Below are 25661 nucleotides of genomic sequence, written 5' to 3'. Positions count from 1 at the left end.
AGTCCTCAACAATTCAGACAAGCATTGCTCAGCACAGCCTGTTCCCAAAGTACGCTGGCTACGGTCAACTTCCAACCCATCCTACCTGCGACTCCCAAGCGTTGCTCTGACTCAGGAGGGAAAGCAACCCTCAGTTTGCATACTGTTTCAAACCACATGAATCTGCTGGTTTATCCAATCTCTGATATTATTACGCAAAGTAACAGAGATTCCAGAATAAAAATCAATGAGTCGGCAATCACAGTAGCTTTGCTGTTCACTTGCAAAGCAATTTACAATGCTTTATTACCATAAATCTCCTGCAACACTTAGTCTGTCACAAAAATCTGACTAATCAAAAACACTTGTCTGTAATCAAAAGCAACTTTCATGATGGAAAACCAGAAACATTCTCTGTCAGTAAGGGCTTTATTAAAAATTATAATTAGGTAAACTGTTCTGGAATTGTACTCAGTATTTTGGAAACAGTGACCAAACACACCAATCAATATGCCACAGTTACTCCACTTTCCCATCTGCTGGATAACTGAATTTATTTTTCACTTGTAACTATTTATATTCACTAACTCAGAAGGGACCCATAACATCAACAAGAACTGACCTGTGCTTGATTAATTCCTCATAGTTATAATTTTAATCTAAAATCTAGTTACTTTGTAGCATACCTATTGAATAGGATTGTCCGAGCATTACTGTCTGGTTAATATTTGCAGTTTTTATTTCAATATGATGTAGCTGAAATCACTCAATAGCTATTTGAAAACACTTATATATGTAAGTTGTTTTGATGTTCTTCTGACAGTAGCACCTATTTCTTTCACATGGGAAGGTAGAACAAATACCATACAGATTGACATAACAAGAATAAGAGGCACAGTATTTAAAATGACATCTTAATTTATAGTTTCCAGTATGAAGTGATAAAGATGAAGTACTCTTTTGGTTTCATTTAAAAATTTAAATAACTAGGAAGTAAAACAGACAATCAGCAACTGAATATAGGAAAATAAGGTTACATTTATGACTGGTATTTCAGTTTAGCTTCTCCTATAATTTTCCCTGATCACTTTAATTATATGAAGTATATTCCCCAAACATGCCTGTAAAACAGATAAGGTTCAAATGCATTTCATTAACAAAATTCTCATTATAGTTTTGAATTTAGCTATTCATGACATTGCCTAATACTTAAGGAATGCAGTTTCTACAGTATTGCTTTTGTCTATGCAATACATGAAGAAAACATGCTAAAAATAAATTGTAAAATTTTGGAAAAATTCAAGCAACCACACTTCCCAACAATAAATACCACTAACATCTGTTGCACAAACTGCTTGGTACTTGCACAGTTTTGTGAAGGATTTTTGCTGTAAATAAGTTTTTCCTATAATTCTTACTATGCACTACTCGCCTTTGAAACTTCATTTAATTATACTCCAATGGGTTCGTTCATATGCATTAAAGAAAAGCAACATGTTGTCTAAAAGAATGTTTACATTCTTTTAAATTTCAACCGTTGTTCGTTTGTCTTATGATATACATAAAAAGAGCAAGGCAATACTGGTATTTAATGCCCTGGGTTCTACAAAAACGTTTACCAAAACGCTCACATTGCTCAACACATTTGTTAAAATTTTTAAAATGTTCTTTTTGAAATAGGAAATGGTCCTATGATAATTCAAGCATTTTATTTTCATTTCACATTTCACTAAGGAGAACAGAGGCACGGCAAAACATTTAAGAAAGCAAGAAATCTCTATTTCATCATCTGCAAAATTCACAGAGTAAGGTTCCCATTTTGCATTCACAGAAAATGAAGGACATCATTTTTTCAGGAACAAAATACCAGCAGTAACTTTTGATGGTCTCCTTCAGTTAATCAAAATACCCTTTTTTGTAATTTTGTTTTTCCCTATTCTCAACTGAAGAATTTCAGCACAGCCATACAGCGAGCTCTCGATTTCCCCCCCACACCCCCAAAATATGCATAAGCTGTGCACATTTAACAAAATTCTTGGATTCAACATTTCAGGCAGACTCAAAATAGCAAGACTTGTTTATCATGAAAATAAACCAAAAGATTTTTTTTTTACACATAGTAGAAGCATATTAAAATGCTACTGTAAGCATGTAAAAATCTTTTCCTCTACTGAGATATCAAACAATTGGTAATGATGATCATTACTTATGTTATTAGGAGTGTCGGGCTATAATACCTGAGCCTAGAAAGGGATAAGGAAGGAATGAGGATCCTCTCAATAAAAGAAGAAATGCTAGCTGTAAATATGCAAAGGATTCAGTACAAACGCCAAAATCCATCTGCATGGCCTTAACCGCAAAATGGAGAGTCTGTAACTGCTGTATTGCAAAATAACTGGCATATGTCACATGGCATAAAAAGGGTGTTCCTTCTCCAGTTTCATAGGAATAGTGAATGTAGGAAAGGAACATTTCTTAACTAAGATTTCTAATCAAAGTCTTCAATTAAGTTTAAACACAATTTGGCCATTTTAGAAAGGAAATAGTAGTAAGACAACGAACACTTTAAAAAAAATCACATCAGATTGAATTGGTATTCTTCAGAAAGACCGTATTTTAGATAAAGAAGCATGTCTAAGAAAGCAGGATTTTTTTTTTTTTTTTTAAATACAAAGGAGCAACAGAGTAAGATGCTGAAACGGTTTTGACTCCACTGCAATGAAAAACACCATTCACAGAACAGACAGGAGATTTCACATAGCCTTTAATGTGAAGAGTCCTTTAAATGACTTTTATATATGAACAGAATGACACAATCAACCATACGTCAGCATAAAAAAATTTAATTTCTTCCAACTTCAAAAGAATACGTAGAGCTTCTCAAGAGTCAGTAACCTTCAACACTTCCTCAAAGATATAAGCAACATAATAGAAACGTATGTAAGAAGAATTTTTCAGAAACCTAAGAGCAAAAGGTATACTGAATAAAACAATATATAATTTATTATGTGATACCTGCAAATTAGACAAAGACATCACATGTTAAAAGAATAAAGCCAGAACCAAATAACAACTTCAGAATAAGAACTGCAACTTTGCCCTCACACCGGTACACAGCAACTAAGAATAAAGCTTTTACATAAAAGGCTACCCATGGCTGCAAATTTAATCTACTGCTTTAAGCAGTGGTGAAGAACAGAGTAATGGGATAGTGCAAGATCAAAACTAATAGCAAATAAAAACAAGCAAAACAAAAAACACTCTCAGCAGCTTTTGATAGGAGTAGTTAAAAACGCCTTTCTCCCTTAAGCAGAATATGGTGAAAGCAGGAGAACTGTGTTTACTGGTGTGTTTTTCAGAACAACCAAGTCTGTACAGAGTGCATTGCACCGAGTTCTTAGGGGCAGGGACTGTTCTGGGGCTGTGTACTTACAATGAAAGTTAACTGAGGCCAATCCTTAACTAGGATGCCAGGGAAACAAACAGTATTGGGTCAGTAGTATGCAGATAGTAAATATAAAGAGGCAAGATGCTGCCATGTTAACATACCTCTTGTACGGAGCGAGCTGCTGGCTTGTCTTGATGATTGGCCAGTATTAAAAACGGCAAAGTACATAACTGTGGGTGCTGGAGAGCAGAATGCAGTTCATTCCTAGCAGTTTCTAGATCATCTTCAGAGGAGGCACTGTCTAATACGAATATTACCCCTTGGGATCCTTGGTAGTAACGACTCCAGTATTTCCTGATATTGTCAGCCCCTTTCAAGACAATAATAAAAACTAATCAAAACAAGTACAATTAAACAGATTTAAAACGCTTATCTGGTAACAACCCTCCTGCTTAGCATAATCAAAGAAACAGGAATTTTTTACTCCTTAATATACATCATTGAAAGAATAAAAAGAAAACAACAATCACAAGTCTAGCACATGCAAACATATCAACCGAACAAGATTTTGATAAGGGAAGAATCTGACTCACAGTTCTTCATCACTGAAAATTTCTGCTCCATTAATGAGCACCGGGGCATTATTATGCTTCCAGTGTTATCTAGCCTAATTCCGTATCTTCTCACAGAAATATCTTGTTATTAATATATAAATAAGTCATCCTTTGCCCATTCTCTTTTCCTTAGCCCTGTAGCTCATTGCTGTCATTTGTCATTTCTGTCATGTCAGTTGTTCATTTTTGAGCATGATCAGATCTTTCAGTTTACCTCCAAAACACCATGCAAATGCTTCATCATTGGAGAAAAAAGGGTCAGAAAAGTCTACTCAAGTTGTAAATGCACATTTAATGAGGAGAATCAGGATACGACAGTAAGGTGAAGGAGGAGATATGGTGATAACTTGCACAGGCATTCACTGCAACTAATTTTGCTCTGTCAACCATGCTAAGGATTCTGGAAAAGTCCAACAGAGCAGACACATCAGTGACTGTACAGGTTTATGTGCCATAGTAATTTTTAGGACACAGTTCAGTGGCACTCAGCCAACTCAACACAAGCCAAGCAATAAGGTTATCTGTGGAAAGCGTTGCCTCCTCTGGAGAGCAGCATGTGTTAAAACATTGAGTTAGAAAAAAAAAAATTCTTATTTGACAGCTGTCAAACTAAACTATGATTTGGATGTGGGTTATTCTTTGTTCGTCTGAGAATGGCACTACACTCATGGGGACTAACATTAAAAAGGGAACAGCAGCAGCAAAACTCTAGCATAAAAAGCGACGCATCTGTAATAAAGATAGTGATTTAGAGAAATGTGCTAAAGGTATCTTTTACATGTACTATTCTTATTTTCAGAAGGGGAAAAGTGAGACTTTAATGTAGACACAGATATCAAGTACTGATAATAAGAAAACTCCATTTCTTAGTGAAACAAAACAACGACCCACAAAAGTTCTGACTATGTGGCAAGCATGAAATGAGAATTTAATGCAACACGATTACTGTATCATTGATATGGTACTTAAAACATTCACTTAATTTGTGCATTGTGCAAAGACGATCATTAAAGAAAAAATAAGGAAATTGGTATTCAAGAAGGAATTCATACCATATATAAGCATCCAACTCAGAGTACTCTAGTTTCACTCCATGGAGTTTCTTTGTTCTGTCTACTGACTACACTGGGACCTTACAGATCTAGTTCCTGTCTTCTCTACCTAGCACAATTTAGGTGGCTAATGGAGTTGTGAGCACACACTTTAAAAATACATTTTACTACAAAGAATATTCAAGTCAGAACTGAATAATACTTTCCTATAAGAGACCTAAAAAAAGAGATCATAGCATTTAGACAAGACCTTGCTTAAACTCTCTATTAATTCAGCCAGACTCATAAAATAACAATGTAAAAATGGGTCATTTTATTTTATCATCAACTTATCAAGTTGAACATTACTTACACAGGAAAGGGATTACATTGAAACTGAACTGTATGTTTCCATACCACCATAACATCTACCAATTGTACTTGTAAAGAACTTCATAGCATCTATTAAATGCCCCAGTCCTTCCAGCTTTCTGTGTCTGTACCAATTTAGCAAGTTGCTACAGGAATTTTCAGCTACCTAGAGATATTATTTACATGGCCATACACAGCAGTATCACAGCCACAGGATCCCAGTTATCACATTACTTCAATGCTGGTAGAGAATCATTTTTCATTAACTGAGAGGCTAACAACACAATCAGTTCTTTGAAGGTCTTTTTTTCCTAGCAACATGACATCCATCTTACCTACTTGAAGCTCCAGCCAGATACTTTTCAACTGTGTGTTCCTGCCTGACTCTTAGAAGTCTTATCTCAGTAACAGTACTGATGATTTCTAAGAGAAAAACTGTGTCCTGAGCTGTAGAGTGCTTGACCTATTCTATCCAGGTACAGCACACAAATCCTTAAACAAGACGCTGGACTTTTTGAGCTTATGATCCTGTCTTTTTGGTTCAAATTCCTTAGCTTGGGAGGGCCTAGATGGGAGAACTTTGTTTCTTCACATCAACTGCCCCAAAAGAACAAACACCAGAACTCAGTACTGCTCTTTGTGGCTCTGTCCAGTTACCAGTGAGTCTCAACAGTGGCATAGTTTTCAGAACCACCTACTAACCTCCAACAAAACTTGGTATTTCTTTCAAGATCTTCCATTAGAATATTCCATTAGAACAGCAACCTGATCTGAACTTTCTTACACTTCAATTCTGATAAAATCACAGCCTGTGGTTTAAGGATTAAAAAAAAAAAACGTGCACTAAGCAGACGAGATAGAAGACTGAGAATGTCTGTACCTCAGGGTGCCATTTTAACTCATTTTCCTGGCAAATGCACTTGAAAAATAATTCCTGGCATCAATAAGCTATCAACAACTAGAAATCACAATTTCTACAAGACAAATAAGCTTACATTCTTTTGCCTTAACTCTTCATATGGGGAACACAATCCACTCTCAGCTTCCTTCTCCCAGGCATTAGGTAGTATGTTGCGGTGCTATTCAGGACAATGGCCTGTGAATAATGACCCAGCAGTTGCACTTCTTGATGGGACAAATTCAGTCTTACAGAACAAGAAGTTGTTTTTAAAGGTCTACTTTAGCACAAACCATCCCATGAAATAACGTCTTCACCTTTTCCAAAGATTTTTAAGATACGGAAGTTCAAAGTATGAGTCCTCTGCCAATCCAGACTCCAACATGTATCTGTTACACTCCGAGACTGTCAGAGGCCAATAATATGAACCAGCAACTTATATGGTACCCAAGCTGTCATATCAAAAAATATTAATATACATGATAAGCATTTAGGTTTTTCAGCCTAATGTCATGCATTTCTCCAATAACTTTGCAGGTCCATGTCTTTTAGTCTTAAACCACTTCATGCATAAACTAAACTACAAAATTTGGGCAAAAATTCCAAAAACATCACAAAAACTTGACAACAATTCACATTAGACTTAAGGAACATGTTATGTGGAAGGTTTGCTAAAATATGGCATTTAGTATAATAGTTTTCTCCAAGACAGGCAAGAGGCATGACTCATGCCCAGGTGTACAATTTGTTTCCCTCAGCTATGAGCCCATGAGTGCCAAAACTCCTGTGATGTGACTAGAACATCCTATTTACATATAAATTTAAACAAAACACAGTCCTGCTACTTAGAGAAGCAAAGATAATATTTAGTCACACAGGTTTGAATTACTTTATAGAAGGAAAAAAATTAACCTTTGTTCTCAGAAAAAACTAAGGGGTAATATAGTTCAAAAGGATACTTTTCCATCCTTACTACAGGACTGGAATCATTTAACTAATTGTTCAAAATTAACAAAATTCTGTTTTCATATATAATTTTGGAAATATCAAATAAATTTTTTTTGTTAACACCAAGAGTACAGTATGTCCATATTTGCCACAGTTTATGATTTTTTATCACTGCCAATAGTACCCTCTCAAATACCACTTGGAAGCTGGAGGGAAGAGTTTATGTGAGTTGTGTGTCACTTAATATATATCCAAAACAGGTTGCACAATTGTTCACTCCAGTAAATATTGTGTGAAATGCACAGTTGCAAATCTTACTTCTAACTATTTAAGCTTCTGTTTAAATCTTCATTCAGGGCAGTATGAGGCTACCTTTTTCTTCCTTTTCAGTACTTCCAGGAGAACCAAATATAGCATTACTGAAAAATTTCATCTGATCCAACTCAAAGATGTCAAATCTGTTCATTGTCAAACTTGCCTCATATCTCCATCAGGAGGACAAAGAATGCCACACACTTCTTGGTTCAAGATAGTCTAGCCTATGCATGCTCTTACTGACCTCAAAATAGTCTTATTAACATGAAGCCCATCACTGCTTCATAAGGCAAACTGACATGTCTCTTATGTAACCAGGAGGATGCTTGATATACTAGCACATTTTTAAAAGATCTGGCTTTTCCTTAACTAGCTTGAGCATACTCACCATTTAAATCTCCCAGAAGGAAGATCCAGAAGAAATATAGCCTACAGATTTATGGATTTTTTTAAAAAACCCAAAATATTTTTCAACCTGTTTAATCCTTTTTGTTACAAATGAAGTTATAAATCCTTTCTAAGATGTAACTGGTTTTTGCATGTACATGTTCACATGCCCAGCGTGTCCACATTCACAGCCACATCCACACACATAAATACAGATGCTTCCTGTGGCCCTAACGTCAGTCACACATCAATGGTTACTTTGTCTTGATACTGCTTATCTATAAAATGAGCAGCAATATAGATGCTAAAACAAAGCCTTCCTCAAGATTCAAAAGTTCCAAGACTGGTACTTTCTAGATTTTTCAAGATCAGCAGATCACTGTCTGTTTTCCCTAGGGTTTCAGGCAGAGTCCTTCTGCAATCATTTACAAAGAATGACAGTAATGCATTGGCAGACTTTTTTCCTCAAGAAGAGGACTCTGAGACTGCTAGATCAGTTATATTCACTGCAGTAATTCAGTGATATTCTGAAAAAACAGCATAACGACCTGAAAAATGCTGAGGAATAAATTTTGGTCTGTGTATTCAATATATACAAAAACCAGAAATTACAGTTTATTGTATTTACATTTTTCTTAATAAATAGCCTTTTATGAAAACTATCTCTGTCATCTCTTGCCTACCTTCCATTTTTTCCCAGGGAGATTAATCTGGGAATCAAGCCTTCAGAATTAGCTAATACAGGTGCTGTCACCAACTTTGAATCTCCATCTATTCTGACATTTAAAACTGTTAAGAATAATATTTAGGTTGCAAGCACTTAGAAATTATAAAAACACCATATTTACATTTGCCTGTGAAAAGTCAGTTTGATCTTCTTAGGCATGTATGTTCTACTGTCATCCTAAAAGGAACATGCAATTTAAACCAAAGATCTCCTGTTCTGTTCAGGAGACGCTTATAGATTATTTTTAAAGGAAGATAAAAATATAATTGCCATGCAATAAGCTCTAACATTGTCAAAGCCTGAACTCTGAAACTTCAGTAGTTTGCAGTAGATGGTACACCACACTGAACTGGACTTCATGTATGGCAGCAGTTCTCAGACTCCTCCCACCCTACTTTTTTCATTTTTCCTTTCAAAGGTACAAACACACAGTAAGTTCCCTAGGGCAGAGGAAAGAATAGTTGGCAGCAAGATGATCTAGTGGACTCCACTCTCCATCACTCCATCTCTGCCCTCTCTCAACCTCTGCTGGAGGAGGACTCCTAGGCAGCTGGGACATCACCAAGCATCTAGCACCACAGTCCTCCTGGCTGAAGACTGCTACTAGTACCCAGGCAGCTTGGGGGTACCTTCATATTAGCTGGAGTCGCACCTTTGGCTACAATGCGGATAATCTCATATGGAAAGGTCTTTATGCATCTATCTCTTTGGCACCTAACACTAGTAGAAATATACAGAAGGAAACACATCTACCCCAACTGTGTATTTCTGTCTATCTAGCCCTTCTGCTAATAGGCTCGCAAAAGCTTGGAATCAGCTTTTGCCTTTCAAAGGATCAAAGCCTTTTCTGCCTAAAATCAAAAATCAAAACCTTTCTTTTTTTTTTTTTGGGGGGGGGGGAGGGAGATTCAGAAAATGTGGGCATTATACTTTCTGCTGATAAATTAGGCCACCATACTCCATCCTTTGGGTTACTCTGAAGAAAACAGCCTGAAGAAAACAGAGTTTCAAGTTTTGTTGGAAACAAGTTTGCTAAAAACACTGCACTTTTCTTGCCACAAAAAACAGCAAGAAGATTTTTATTGCTTACCCTTTTGCAGCTTGCACTTTGACAGCTGTTCATGTGGCACCTATTTGTTTTGAATCGGATATGCAATGGGTTGTCACACAGTAAAAGACTAACGATGGAAAAGGAAGAATGTTTCCAAAGAGCAGGGTAAAGATCACTATTGCTGAATGCTTATCTGCATTTCCTCAGGACTCAAGCTCATATGATCAGTAAACAGGCGTAAGTGATCCCTCTTATCTATGAAATGAGGAAACCATGTGAAAAAGCCAGGGCTTAGACACCATTTGACCAGAATGCTAAGCATGACTGATAGCAAACAGATCTATCTTTAATACTTTTGGAAGCTGAATGTCTCTGCGCAACTCACAGCTTGTATAGCTCATCAGGGTCATCTAAAAATTTCATCTGTTAAGATGTTCGGTAAGCTGTTAGATGCAGATATGTCTCAGATGACATTACATGCACTCCATGACCAGATTTTGTAGATGTGTCAACTGCCTTTTAGACAAATGCAGTAAGGAGATTTTATTGCTTTGTTTTAGTATGTCCCTGTAAGGATGACTTAGGCTGGTATTTACGTGTGGGATCAGTTTTCTGATGACTAAACAGATGAGATGTTAGTTGCTCTGCCAGGCTATGTTGTTGGAAGGTTGTTCAGTACTTCCCTCTTTCCCTATAGAGCAAGGGAGGAGGGCAGTTTTCCTGTAAACAATTTAAACATTAAATTCTAATTAATAAGCCAACATAATTTTCTTCTTCCTTCCTCATTTTTTCTGAAGGCAGATGCTACCTGACATCTGTTGAAATCTTCTCCAGGGGTTCATATTTTCCATTTGATTTGGCTTGCATGACAGTGTGACTCTCCTCCTACTCTTTTGTCCTTTGTTCTTCACTTCCAAATTAAAGGCAAAATACACATGCTGTATTTTACACCAGCCCTATTTAAAGTTATTTGCTCTGGAGTTCTCACCTAGACAATTAGTTTAGATGGTCTAAGAGTGTGAATTCATTATGCTGGTCATGAAGCTTATGGATAAGCAGTAGTGGGGAGGACAGTTCTTTTATCTCTCTTTTCCTAGGAATGCTCAACTGAATGGAAATTTGAGCATTCCAGATATTAACCACTCTGTTCTCACTAAGCAGTTAACATATTTTGTCTTAAAAGAAATTTAAAAGATGACTAGACAATATGTTGATTCTCTATGCTTGTGGAAAAGGTCTTCGGGTAGATTAAAAAAAACCTTGAACATATGACAATATAGGACATAAAGCAGAGAAAGCTACTAAATGCTGTAACATGTTAATATTTTTAAACGTGATAAGGAAAAACAGAGCTATTCACATCCAAAGTCATTCATTTAAATTTCACTAGGCTCTGTAGGAAGCAACAGGTATCTCAACAGTAGTTTCTAAGCCTACATTTACAAGGTGGCAAATTTAAACTATGAAATACTTCGTTTTGCCTTTTTTTTTTTAACTGTAAATTATTAGATGGCCTCTGGAACGGGTCTGTAATCTTGATTTAGACCTGAATAAGTAGCCTACTTAGCATTCCATTTACCGCATTGTAAAAGTGAATGACTGAATAAACATACTGATAAATGATAGTTTCAGGCACTGTGTATCCAGGTTGGAAGAAACACTTGTTAGAATCAAAGAAAAAGCTTCACCTTGTCATTGGCCCTTCATTATCTCTCTTGAGAACAGCCCTCAGCATTCAGTATCACATACTTCTTTCAGCAAAACCCTATTACATGCTTTTGAACAATAACTGTTAGCATCTACCTTATTTTTCCAGTCTTTCCCCACTTCCCATTACATTCATCACAGACAATTTCATCCCTATTTCCCAGAGATTGCTGCACTGTAACAGGAAACAATCAAGTCTGTAATTTCTTCCTATACCATTACTAAGTTGAGTAATATAGAAATATTTCAACCTATACTGATAAGAATACATTGTGAAAGCATGTGGGCTAAGGCATGACACATCCTCACAATAATATAAATCACATATACTCTTTTATGGATTAAGAGTTTGGAAGAAAATGCTATCTTTTGTATTTCTCCGAGAGGAGGAAGGGATTATTGGTATATCAAAATAGAAACTTGGAGAATGAGAAGTTAAACATGATCAGTAAATAAAGCAAGAGCTGCTTTTCAAATAATTCAAGCATGTCTGTGTTCGGTTTGAAAGAAATTATATATACATACATACACACACACGCACTCTTACTGATTCAGGATATAATTCTATCCTTTTAAACAAAGCTTTTAACATTTGTGAAATTGGATAAAAACATGATTTCTTGCAGGAAGCTAGTCTTGCTTATAAAACAAAAACATTAATCCACAAAAAGTACTAAGGTATAACTCACCACCACCACCACAACAGGAATTCATTTTCAGTTTTAATATTTTGATATCATGTACTTGAAAGTAAAACTTTTGCTAAAGAGCACAGCAAATTTTATTCCATGTCCCTAGTTAATCCTAAAGACTGATGAAGAGATAATCAGACCAGAAACGGACAATGAAAAAGAGACTGTTTTCTATATGCTTTGCATGAAATTTTTTAATCCCTACAGAAATGAAGAAACAAAGCCCTGGCTTCATTAGCAGCTCCAGAAGGCAACCAGCACAGTAAAAAAATAGCACCATCTTCAACCTCAAGGAAGGATACTACTTCAGCCAAAGAAAAAGAATACTATGCAGTCAGCATGTGTTTCCCATAACTGCTTGGCCGCTGAATGTAAGAACCTAAAAAAGTATTAGTTTTGTTGTAAGTTCTTTAACATTGGCCATGAAACCTTTGCTGTATAAAGACACATGAATTTTGCAAACTTCAGGTACCTAAACCTAAATGGTAGTTTTAAAATAGGGTATCAAAATTAAAACTAAATAGAACTTTACCCTTTGAATAACATATAGCAATGAATAGCGATCATTAAAAACAGATGCCTTTCTACCATCCTCCAAGTTTCTAAGAACAAATGCCTGGAGAAGACCTCCACAGTAGAGAAAACAGAACTTAGGTAACAACACTAACAACTGAAGGTAAAAAACAGGAATAAGAACAAAACCATAGGCCTCTCTTCCTCAACATCAGAATCAGAAACCCCAAAATAAAATTTAGCAGTGAAGCAGAATGGAAAAATTATTAAATGTCAGATTCATTTCTAGATTTTCAGAGAGCACCAGAGAAACCAGGCACACTCCAGAAAGCTCAGGCTTTACCTTGATCACACAGAAACACTTCTCTCAATGAGAAGATTAAATACTGACCAACAAGTTGGGAAACTTTTGGAAGTCTAGTTTAGCTCTCTTACTTAGGCAAGTAAAAGCCTATCAAAACTAGCATTTTTCTCCAACAGCATCTCATAGAAAAAACAGATGACACCATCTCTAAGGACGGACATGCAAACGTTCATAGTTAAAGGGAAAAAAAAGAAAACAGTGGAGGAAATCAAGTATTCTGGATTCCTTCAGGACATCCTGTCGTGAGACATCAAAGCACTTCACTGAGATAATGTTTCTCAAGACACACATACACGCATAAAATAAATGTTATATGATAAGCCTAAATTCAGTCTAAGGAACAGACTCTAAAGAGAATCTGCTATGGAATACTCAGACTCAGTTGTTGATACTAAAACTGCATTTATTTATCCTCATTATACATTTAATAGCAGAGATAGCAAAATGTATAAACTGGGCTGCAAAAGATTTGTCCTATTTCAAAAAACAAAAAATCACCTAAGTGCATGTTACGTACTTAAACAGAATCACCACTATATCTCTGCTGTGCTCCATTTACTGAAGAAAACTTCCACTTTCTTTATAGGATACATGAGTAAACAAGCATACACGTGGACCAATAGCAGTAAAGAGGAAACACTCTCCTTTTAATGCATGCTTACCTGGAAGCTTTCTGAAAAACAGTCTCAGATAAGACAGCCATCATAAAACTTGATTTTATAGCAAAGCTTCCTTTGAGAACCAAGATAATTTCTTTCTCAGAGCACTTAAGACAAGTTTCAGCCTTGCTGAAAATCTAATGAACATCCTCATGATTCATTCTACTGTATTTATGCAGAATGTAACATCTACAGAAGTTCTAGAATATAAAGAGGATCTATATGGTTCTTTAATTAGAAGAACACTAGATGAAACTAGACTCCATAAGAACACCCAATAGGAGAGTATTTTCACCCTCTCCTTTTAACAGTTCTCTCTTGACCACTTAAGACTCAAGGTCTGACACTAGCTAACCAAACAGCCTCACAACAGAGGAATAAGAAGCTAAGCATGTCTGTATTTTGAGAGGCAGATTTATGTAGGGATTATTTGCTTATGTAGCTGTTTCTCATTTTGTGCGTGCACATCTTTCACATCAATTTGAAGGAGAAACAGAGCCATAGTATTTGGCAACCAAATAGCTTACCTGAGCAAAGACAGATTTAAAACAAAACAAAAAAAAAAAAAAAACCCACACCCAACTCTCCTAAACCCAATAAATACAATAGGATAATAGATTTCAATAAATATATAACCCACTGGAAGCTGACTACCCTTGCAACACTTTTAGTGGTGCAGCAAATGCATTGGTTCTGCCAGAAATACTTCCATACTCACATAGTTCACTGAGCAGTTGCTTAAAAGTAAAAGCTCACACATACAATAAGTACAGGGAACACTTTCCTGAGCTGCCGTATGAGCCATACTACAGTTATAGCCTCACTCTGCATTTTTTGCATGGCTTAACCTCTGCAATCCAAGAAATAACTAAGAAGATACACAGCACTATCTGCCTTCCACTCCTCCAACTTTTTACTTTTTTTTTAATTCAGTATTTGCTCCATTTTTCACAACTTTAACCACTGTGCTATAACTCAAATTTTAAATAAACTGAAGCCATGCTGATTCATCATTTTCATATTCAAACGAATGAACAGTTTGATGAGTATAACTTCTTATAATCAAATGAATAAATGATTAAGTGTTATACCTCCAAGTTCTTTTACATTCAAGATGGCATTCTGGAATGGCACTGCTTTTATGCTAAAACCTAAAAACAAAAATAAAGAATATTAGTAAGTTATTTGTTAAAGAGGACATTTGAAATCAGCTGCATACATTCAGAAAAGTCTAACTTGTTCACCAGGATTTTGCATGGAAAATTCTCAGCCTAAATAAGATGATTAAAAGTATCAGTTATAAGAGGAAATAAAAGATCAGGAAGAACTATGAAATTAGCAAAGACACTTTTTAATAGCTGCAATATATAAAATTCAGCATAACACTTACATCCAAGTCATCTACCACTTGGCAGGGATTTAGTATTAAGTACATCTTTATAAAAATCACCTTTTAATGCGTCTGGAACTGAAGTTTAGATTTCAAATTATCAGTAATATGAAGTGATCCTTCCACAATTTTTAGGAGACACGGAAGACAATGTACAACTCTAATTACTGCTTTCTTGTATTTAAACTTCACAGTTTTGGGTTACAATTGGAGTATTAAGCATGTCTATACATATTAACAGAAAGAACTTTTTACAGACCTGAGTGGTATGTACAAAAATGGTTACAAGCACATTAAAAATATCTATGGATCCTCTATTATCCTTTTATATCTTAAAACAAAAAACTTCATAAAACACTTTATTTTCCTATAATTGAAGAGTGTGTCATTGAAGTGCGTCATTCCAGGTTTACTAGTTATCAGTTAACAGAAACAAGGGATTTGTTCACCCATATCAGACCAATATGATATTCTAATACTCTGACTCCAACCCCAGTCAGTACTAGATGCTGCAGAGGAAAGTGCAAGAAAATCTGGAGGGAATAATTATGCAATAGCTTGCTTGTTATTTTCTTAAAAATTAATCCTAGAAAGAAGTAAAAACTGAGATGGACTTGAGTGGCACTGATGAGAAAAGCAAAAATATAGGTTATACTTTGAAAACTGAGTGGAGAAGCTGCCACATTGAATTCTTGGATTTCTAATTATATCTTTTAATATAGCATTTACTGGTACAGATAGGTAGATTTACTACGATAAACTGAATGACTTAAATACGTGTCATTTTGATTTGGATGCTGCCTAATTTTCTCCAAAGTCCATTTTCATTGCTCAAGTTGCCTAACTACACAATAGTATTTTGTTGCATCTAGAAACATAAGAAATGTAATTTGGAAAAAAAATCATATTTTCATTGTTGCTTTTGAGAGCTACACTGCTATTTATATTACTGTTACTAAATCTTTCAGGGTCCAAAGCATTAAAGTTTAATTTGCACTAATTTCATCTGAACTTTAAAGGTAAAGCTAAGGAGGAAAAAAAGACTGAATTGCTCAGTGATTTCCTTCTAACCTTTCAAGTTTGGCATTGACATCTTTGCCACACAAAGAAGTTTCAGATCTCTTTAGAATTCCTAATAACACAAGTGTGAAGGCAGTGAACTCAATGGGTTAATTATGCATTGCAGAAGAAACAGTATTTTCTTGTACCTGTTTTACTTTGTTGACTTACAGTTTTATTTAATAGCCTTATGTTCTTGTAATTTAAACAAAGACATACTGAAAACCAGTTAGGGTTGCTAAGGGACAATCATATAAAATTCAAGCCCACGAACCATAAGTACAGTATAAAGCCATATAACCATATATACAAGTTACTCACAAAACACCCACTATTTTTTCCCTCAGCAAATCAACCATACTAAAATCACTGTAGCCACACAAATAGATTTCTTCCAACTCTATGACCTAGTCTGTCCTCTTTCTGAACTTTGCAGCCAGGTATTCCTTTTTCTCATGCTACAGTTTTGTTTTGTTTTCTTTTTTTGGGGGGGGGGAGAAGAGGGAGAGGGCAGTGTCAAAGTATCCTTTCAATATTAGGCATTCTAGTTCACCCATATCAGTATGCACGCTTAAGTTTTTTGCACTTAGGTGCCTTTAGTTGCGGTTGTGTCCGTTGTTATTTATCTTCTTAATACCACCATAACCTTTTGTAAATTTATTCTCTGATCTTAATCTGCCCTTACTATGTAAACAAGTCTCTTTGTTGATCTAAAAGAAAGGATTATCACCAGAAATAAACATTTACATTACATTTATTCTTTTGGTTGCTAGCATAGACCACAAAGCAGTACTGACCAAGTATGAGAAGAAATAAATCCTAATGTAAGTTGCATAGTTTCACTATCCTATCCTGTTTTATATCACATTTCCTCCTCTTTTCCATTTCTGTAACAAGAATGCTTAAAAAACAAAAAGAAAAAAAACCTCTGACATCCATGCTAAACTGATACAGTTCACTTCCAAGGGTTCTACCTTATTACACCACAATGTATGTTCTGACTTTCAACATACAGTAAACTGTACACTTTCATGAACATTACCCATTGCATTACCAAACTCTGAACAAGTAAGTTGACTTAACTTTAAAACAATCAATTATTTATTTTTAAAAACAGGATAGAAAGCTGAAGTTCTCCATTGCATATGCTATGTGTTTTTAAAGTTACCCATAAGCAGTGTTAGAGCGCACCATGGAATAAAGGCAGTATCCTTCCTACCTACCTGTGGTAGACACTATATTCTCTGCACTTTCACTGCAAAGCTGTGACAGAAGACTTGTCTTGCCAGAACCAGTGAGGCCTATGCAAACCAAGTCATATTCCGGTCGTGGTGGTGGCGGTCCCTTGCAGCAAAGTGCTCTAAAACACTGCCAGAAAAAAAACAAAATAAAAGGAAGAAGTTACTTTTTTTGCATATCTTTCTCTCGCAAGATTCTAAAAGTCGAGTTTATAAATTTAAAGGTGCTAGAGAGAAGCAGAATACCATTCCAACTTACCATTTTGGCACTATCAGCAACTAACAGAGCAAGATCAACTCAAACAGAACTTACAACAGCTTTATAAGATAGCATAAATGTACCAGTTAACTTTTCACCTAAGTCTCATATAGCTGGATTGAGGAAAGCAACTTAAGTTTCCTGAATAGCATAAATAGTGCACATATGGTGAGACAGGTGCATGCTCTACTCAGTCAGGTGGTTGGGTATCTCATGTGTTTGCTTCCAGAAGCAGAACTGGCAGAAAACCTCTGTGCTAGTCCAAGACAATACCTGGCCTGAGCATCAAAGCAGCTTCTGAAAAGCTGCTGGCCAGGCACTCCCTGCTGTCACAGGCAAGAATCAGAGAATTTCAGTCCACTGATTTCAGCCTCCTTCCTAGGCTTTGTCACATGTTCTGAAGGAAAGCACTCATCCTACCTTTTAACATCAACTGCTAAGAGTATATAGCTTTTAAAGAAATATATTTTGCTGGACATAGCTTTAGTCATAAAAATGCAGATACCATTTCACTGTGTCTCTTGCTATTCCCTAGAGAAGCATGAATTAATCACAACATAAAGCATAAAAATCACTTACACAAAACCTTCTTCATGGATATGCTCATGGCTCTTAAAAAGTACGGCCCAAATAGGCCAAGCCCATCCAACAGGTCCCTTAAGCCCTTAGGAAGGTTCATTAGACCCTTCTTTTTATGTTAAACAGAAAACTTTTACATGAAAATCTAGAAGATTACTATTCCGGGAAAGACAGCAAGTTCACATTTGAAGTATGGGGTTTAATCACCTGCTAAAGTCTGCAAGATACATTTAAATCTGCATACACACACGTGCGTGTGTGTGTGTGTGTGTGTGTGTGTGTGTGTGTGTGTGTGTGTGTGTGTGTGTAAAATATATATATCACACACACCCAGTATCTGCTACCTTCACATAAGAACAATGAGTCTGTTATAACAAGGAACAGAGAACATATTTGCGCAGTCTCTCTCACCCATACACATGCATGTTCTACGTCTTTACATAGCATCAACTTCTAGAATATCCAGCAATAGACACTTGAGTTTCCCCACCTAAACTGAAGGTGCTGTTTAATATCCCATTTAAGTAACTTCTTCCATCTTAACCGGAAGCCAACAACAGCATTGGGTAAAGAACTCCAGTCTTTACATGACTGCCTAACTACTCTCACTGGGGGCTATTTGAGGAACAGAAAGACTGAACTGAAGTTAGTAAGACACTATCACTTGCCAATAGCAGGTTCAGGGTCTGCAAGCAAGTCAATAAAAGACAACACGATTATAAGATGACAGTTACCATGAGTACAGAACTTATATTGGATTCTTTTGGTTTCGATGTTATATCTGAACTGTCTGAGTGTTAACAGCATAATTGAGGTTCTTTTTGGAAAGAATGTGCAACTCCCAGTTATTTTAAACACGTCAGAGACTGAACTCATATGCATATACACCAAGTTGAGCAGGTGATAATTCATCCATCTGAAGACAGGTTTTGGCAATAATTCAGTCTTGTTAAATATTTCTTCTTGTCTATGCCTGCATAAAGATTACAGTTCTACAAAAGGGATATCATGCACAATTTCTGTGAAAAATGCCACATCCCAAAGTCTTGTTTTACTTCCTTATGCAATGCTGTTGAAACAATACTCTACATTGGTTTAAAGAAACAAAAGATAAGTTCAGGGAAAAAGTTAAGAAAGTCCATCAGCACCCTATAAAAAGGTGAAAGAAAATATTTTTGGAGTAAAACCATTTACTGTAGTAGTTAAGCTGAACAAGGGCAACAGATCTTAAAAATAAGAGCTTTATTTCTGTTAAAACTTGACTCTGAAAAATTATTCTTTTCAAGAAGGCTGGGCCTGAATTTGTGTTCATAGCTAAGCAAAGTAAACATGCCTTCTAACTTTATTCACTGATGTCAATTTATATTTATCCCAGAGATTCTACAAAGCCATAGCAAATATTGGAAGATCTGGTACTTAAGTGAGAAAGGCAAATTAAGCTTATTGCACAATATAAGCTCCCTAAAACAAAGTTTCCACTTAATGGAGATCAGGCTGATGGCCACTAAAAAAAATTCTTTCTAGCTCCCCCAAAACTCCGAGGCTTCGAGCCAGGTCCCTTACCAGCCAGTCTTTGAAAGAGTCAATTTGTCCCCTTCAACACGGAATATCTGCAACAGATATCACAAGTTCTTGAGGCCATACTGAGAAACAAAGAAATGGATGTGCTGATGGACATCTATGAACACTATGACAGTCTTTGTGCAGCCAGACAAGACTCCTACAGCCCTGAGGACCTTAAACATTGAGATGGTTACTAACCCCAGTTCTGTCAGTGACCATCAACCTCTGTAGGCTATATACAAAAGAGAAGCTTCACAGGCTGTTTTTGTGAACTTAGTACTGGTGCCTTAAGTCTAACTTTGTTAGCATCTTCATGTGCCACTGATTGTATGCATGATGGAAAATCCAAGTCAGCTTGCATATCCAAAGCAGAACCTTCACCCACTCACTCATCCTTTATCAGTAAACACAGTCAGATATGAAAGATCCTGAGATTCAACAAATGCAGAACCACCGAAGCCAAGAAAATTGCTTGCTCCAGACCACTTTCACATTTTATTCAATATGATTCTACTATCTTCTTCAAATGCACATCTTTGTCCCTATGAAAGGCTAATTTCCTTCAGTAGATATTCTGGTTATGCTGGAATGAAAACAAAACCTTAAGTATTCTAGACTCAAAAGCTGATAAAATTCAAGCTGATGCGTACACTATTTACCACTGGCTGACCTGAAAAATCCCACGATTCTATTATTATCAGCATGTTTTAGGGGATACTTGTAATGCTAAACTTTATAAACCTGTTTTGCCATCTTCCTTACTCAAGCTCAAAGAACAATTCTTCCATCAAAAACATCACTATACAAGCAGTATGATCACTGCCTTCACATTCCTCAGCAGCTTAAAGCTACTTGGCCTCTAACAAAATCAAGACTATTTAGACATCCATTACAGAGACTAAACCTCTGTATTCTCACTACTCTGGCAGCTGCATCTAGCAGCTCCACAAGATCTGTGGTAGAGTAAGTCATAGAGCATGAAATAAAATTACATCCTACATTCTGCTTTTGACTATGGACAGGAAACGCATCCTGAGATATTTTGTACAACGTGGACTAGAATCACAGCTTTGCTTAAGATGCCATCATGCTTTACAGTGCACTAAGAAAGATACTGAACTGCAAATAATATGTTTGGGTAGTAACAAAAGAAGTCATTCCTCAATTCCAAAACACCACATAAATGCATCAAAAATATTGAGAGAGTTGGTCAGTCCACAGTTAGCTCTCACTTTTCCAGAACCGCCAGGGTACTTTCAGCTCCGTTTGGACAGCCCAAAGCGCAGAAGAGAAACTTGAATTAATATTCTCTAACTGGTCTTCAGACAATCCTCAGATATGGACCTGGAATTCTTTTTCGCTGATTCCTCAACCTGATCTCCTCGATGAGTGACCTATCAAAACAGCATCATGCATGTTCTGCTTTGTAAGGCTGCCTGTTAGATATTATGGAAGAAACTCTGAACCCAACTGAGGTCAGTTGGTGGGACAATTAGAGAGAATGGACATAGAAAATATTTGATTCATGCAAATTTAGGGTCAAACAGAGCTAGCTGGCTTAGTCACTGAAATACTGTTTGAGGAAGGGTCATGCATTTCAGCCCCACTACCAGCAACAGCAAAGAACATTTTTTGGAGCTCTTTGTCTTATCAGACATTGTTTATAGATAGATTCTTAAAGGAGAGATATGCCAAATAAAGTGTCAGTTCTCAAGATTTCTGAGAACATTACTCTCAAAATTTGTTAAAGCCTTTGGATGGTGGGCAGAGAGGCAGTCAGGGGTTAAATACTTCAAAAATGAAAGGAAGAGCAGATTTGAAAGTATTGAAAATAAAACAATACGGTATCTTGAAAAAATGTCTGTATTTGGCCAGTTTTGGAAAAAGTGTGTATTTACCCAGTAAACTGGGAATAATTAACTGCTGCAGACTGCAGAGAAATGTACAATATTCAGCACCACTATTAGTGTGTGTGTGTGCGTGTGTGTGTGTGTGTGTGTGTGTGTGTACGCGCATGTGTATGCATGTGCACGTAACCACATGCAAGAGCTAAGGAAAGAAGTTAGCCAGTCCCACTCCTACTTAGGGATTTCTATCCCAACCAGATTATTCCAGTTTTAGGTGGATCAGCATTTGCGCTGACAATCCTAGACAGTGGCCTTTTAAAGCCCTATGGAGGTTTCTTCTGGAAAAAGCATTAAGTATTGTGTCTATAGCAGGGGTGGCCAAACACTTCTGACATACATGCCGCTCAGAGATCACAGATTGAAGCTCTGGGCAGCAAAGATCCCTGAATTGCTACTCTCTCCAGCACATTGCAAGGCCTCAAGCCATTGAGTTTGTCTTCGGCTACTCACTGTACTTCTCGTTTCACTCTCCTTTGGGGGGGGGGGGGGGAGGGTGAAATACTCCATTATTTCTGCTTTGTTCTAGACCCATCTTCTGCCTGTTTCTTTTGTTGCTGCTGTTTAATAGGGACAAATAGAAGCAAGGGATTTCATGCTTAAACACACACACCCTCATGCAAAAATACCTTAATTTAGTGCAACATTAATGCTAGCAAACCAAGCATTCAGAACTCCTGAAATGCAGAATTAGGGCTGAAAGCTCAATCATAATTCTGCTCCCCTCCCCTTCTTGCTTATACTTTAAAATATGACCTCCTTTTACATTTTGTTTTTATTAAGACATCATTGAACAAATGGATGTCTAGTACTTAACAAATTTATATCCAGAGGACTGGTTAATCATTCAAAGTTGTTGACAAAATCTCAAGGAAATCATTAAAAAAAAGTGTCACAGTTGCACACAGCAGGCTCAGTAGTTCTAATGTCACAAGAGATCACAAAAGCACAAAGGAATCTCAAACCTTGAAGAGATAAAGTGAAAGGTGAGAGAAAAACACAAAGGAGACAGTTACAATATTAAAGATAGGAAACAAGTGGGGAAAGCTGGGGAATAACTGAATGCAAATAATAAGACACTCAAGGCACTTGAATGAAGTTATATATAGCTAAGAGACAGAAAAATAAGAGGATGTATAGTAAACTAATTTTTAACTGTATGAAAACTGTAACATTAAAGTAGTACAATACATTCTATGCTTTTGGCTGTGTGAATTACAGCTGTAGACACTTCAGTTTCTATACTGCTGCACAGGTGGCATTACCACTACAAAAACAGGGGGGGAAAGAAGGAATAACTACCACACAACGAGTGATACTGTTTCATGTTTTCAAAACATCAGATTGAGAAGCTGCATCATCTTATCTGACAGTAACAATGAGGGCAAAACAATGGATTTCTGTTCTTTTTGTGGCTACCAATACAGAAATACTCACACAGCCACTGCCATCCTGAAGTGATCTCCGGAACAGATAAAAATACTAAAAATCAAGGCTATCGTGATCAGCTACCTTCTTTGACAGACCGCAGTCTCATTAAACCCTTATTTTCAAGCTCCTCCATTACGATGCAGATCAATGAGCCAGCCTCGAACAGAGGGACTCCAGCTCCAAGTCTACTAAGCTATCGCTACACTCCATCCACAGGACAAATTAATCCTCTCATTTAATCTGGCTAATCTTCATATGTGTGGATTCAAGCAATGGGCTCACCACAAAAGCACTCTTCCTCTTCAATGCCTATCAATTCTTCTATTTCTTATCAGCCTCTTATACAGAAGACAGACAGGAATATGGCATAAAAGACAGGCTAATATAAAACAGAACAAAAGAAAACAAATTCTCAAGAAAGTGAAGCAATTTCACAGAGTAAACAGAGTCCTAGTTAGGTCCTACTTTACAGAAGTGCTATAGGACACTAAAATAGCCAACATGCTGCCTGCAGTAAGAATCTCAAATTCTCCTTCAGATGTGGCCATGAGGCCAATAAGAAACACATCTGCTGTCAAAAGCATCTCTGTATATCAGAGGCTACAATTCTGGAGTCTCAACAGGAGCAAACACATTTCAAATCATTTTCAAAATCTATATGTAGTAACCGATTGAACAAGACAGAAGCTCAAGTACAAAAATAGACAAATGACATGCAGCTCCATTCATTCTTTGATATGTTTGACAACCCCACTACCAGCAGAGAAGGCTTGGAGGAGTAAGGTCAAGAAAAAAGAGAGGGCTAACTTCTGACAAGCCAGATATGCTATTGCTATTCAGAGTACCTCACTTTAAATACAGAGTTCCCAGTCATGATGCATTGTTCCTGTGAATTAAGACAATAAACATGGTTGGGTGAATGATGTCCATAACCCAGAACAACTTTAGGATTTCTCAAGAAAACCAAGTGCTCACTATCCTAAGGATAAAAAGAGTTTGAACTCAGTAATTTATGGTGGTCAAGCTACTGGTTGCCACAATGCACAATACCTGGGGATGAAGGATAGTACGTTAGTGTTTTACAGCACTTCGGCAGGAGGGATGGGATCATTTGTTTTGATCTTCCAGTCAGAGAGAGTGCTCTGGGTTGAAGATTTCAACCAGAAGTAGAGGGCTTTAGGTACAAGCAGGTTCTATAAGCACAGTGAAGCGTGCGTGTTACAAAAACAGAACTTCCCCGGAAGAAGCTGCAAGGCATCAGAAGTCCTTCCCCTGGAAACTATGAACTACAACAAATCACCAGACCTTATACCTGAAATGGAAAACATACATTTCTGACCTCAACCTCTCAGCACATACACAGATATACACTATAAATAAAGATAAGCACAACCGAGTGATGACACTCCACTCCATTCACACTCTGCTTGAAGAAAGCACAAAGAAACAAACATCAAGTTCCTGATGTATTGAGATATTCAGTAAAGTAGTATGATTTAAAAAATCTACATAAAATAAAATATCACATGGCTATGATAAGCCAAGGCTGAGTCAGGAAAACAGTTAAACACACACATAAGTGCAGCTCTGAACAGAAGACAATCACTCATTTCAGTGCATTGTTGAATCAAGCTTGAAGGCTTCTCTGAAACTCCTAGGTTTCATCAAGTGTATAAGCATTGCTCAAGTTCGGCGTCCTCTCCTCTCTGAGGGTTTGCTTTCCATATATTCCCCTGCCCAAGAGTAACTAGTCTGTTTCAACCCATCAGTCCACTCAAGTTTAACAGTAAGAGACAAAGGTAACAAGCAAGATGAATGAAAGCCTTTGCAAACAGCTTGTTTCACAACCTAAGGAAACATAAAACTACCGAAAAAGCCCTACAAATCATTGAAAATAGGGGAAGGGGGGCAGTAGCAACACCATTTGGGATTAGAAATGTGCAGAAGTTAAGGATGTGGCATCACCTGTCATTTCTAATTTCTACTAAGGATGAAAGATATATACAGATTTTTTCAAAAATAGCCTAGAGCTTTCAGGCTTGCTAAAAGCCATCATTTTACAGGTTCTGAGCCAAGTCAGAAAAAGCTTTTCCGTGATTCATGTGTGTTACAAGGTGGGTTACAGAACACTTCTCTTTTGTTCAGCATTGCAGGAATAATTACCCGTGTTCTATGCTCACATGGGATCACAAAAGCCAGAAAGAAGCATATAGACCACTCGGTGTTCTTTGATTTTTCTAATTAAAGCTGACTGTGTGTCATCCAAATGCAACAGCACACTTAGTTTTCTGAGAGAAGAAAGAAACAATTTGATACACGTAAGTCCCTGGACAGCCATACTTGATATACATGGTACACATAATATTACTTCTGTAATAATATAAAAAAGCAGCTTTGCGAAAACAGTGATATATCCAAATGAGCAAAAGAACCTCAAAGAAACAAAATTAAAGTGGAAAAAGTGTTTCAGATGCAAACAAATCCAGATGTATGCTGGATAAAGAGGAAGTATAAATGAAGACTTGCATGGTATTCCAGACATTTACAAAAAGAAGGGGGAAAAAAAGAAGAAGCTGAAATAGCTAGGAAAGTT

The 25661-nt window shown here is 36.7% G+C and overlaps 1 protein-coding gene across 5 annotated transcripts in view; it reads right to left on the bottom strand.

The window, feature by feature from the left end:
- LOC135325048 (ADP-ribosylation factor-like protein 15) overlaps window positions 1-25661 on the bottom strand; it is a 232401-nt gene that overhangs the window by 135454 nt on the left and 71286 nt on the right. For 4 of the 5 annotated variants that reach the window (XM_064502467.1, XM_064502465.1, XM_064502466.1 and 1 more), the window contains 3 exons: window positions 17318-17462; window positions 14737-14796; window positions 3529-3737 (listed from right to left, as the gene is read on the bottom strand). In XM_064502467.1, the coding sequence (XP_064358537.1) occupies window positions 3529-3737; window positions 14737-14796; window positions 17318-17462 (414 nt within the window). Of the gene's footprint in view, window positions 1-2725; window positions 2942-3528; window positions 3738-14736; window positions 14797-17317; window positions 17463-25661 lie in introns of those variants that run through there. The other variant, XM_064502470.1, reaches the window with a different exon arrangement.

This window comes from Dromaius novaehollandiae, chromosome Z, assembly GCF_036370855.1.
Source record: "Dromaius novaehollandiae isolate bDroNov1 chromosome Z, bDroNov1.hap1, whole genome shotgun sequence".
In the NCBI taxonomy this organism is placed as follows: domain Eukaryota; kingdom Metazoa; phylum Chordata; class Aves; order Casuariiformes; family Dromaiidae; genus Dromaius; species Dromaius novaehollandiae.
This window is presented reverse-complemented; position numbering and strand designations above follow the sequence as displayed.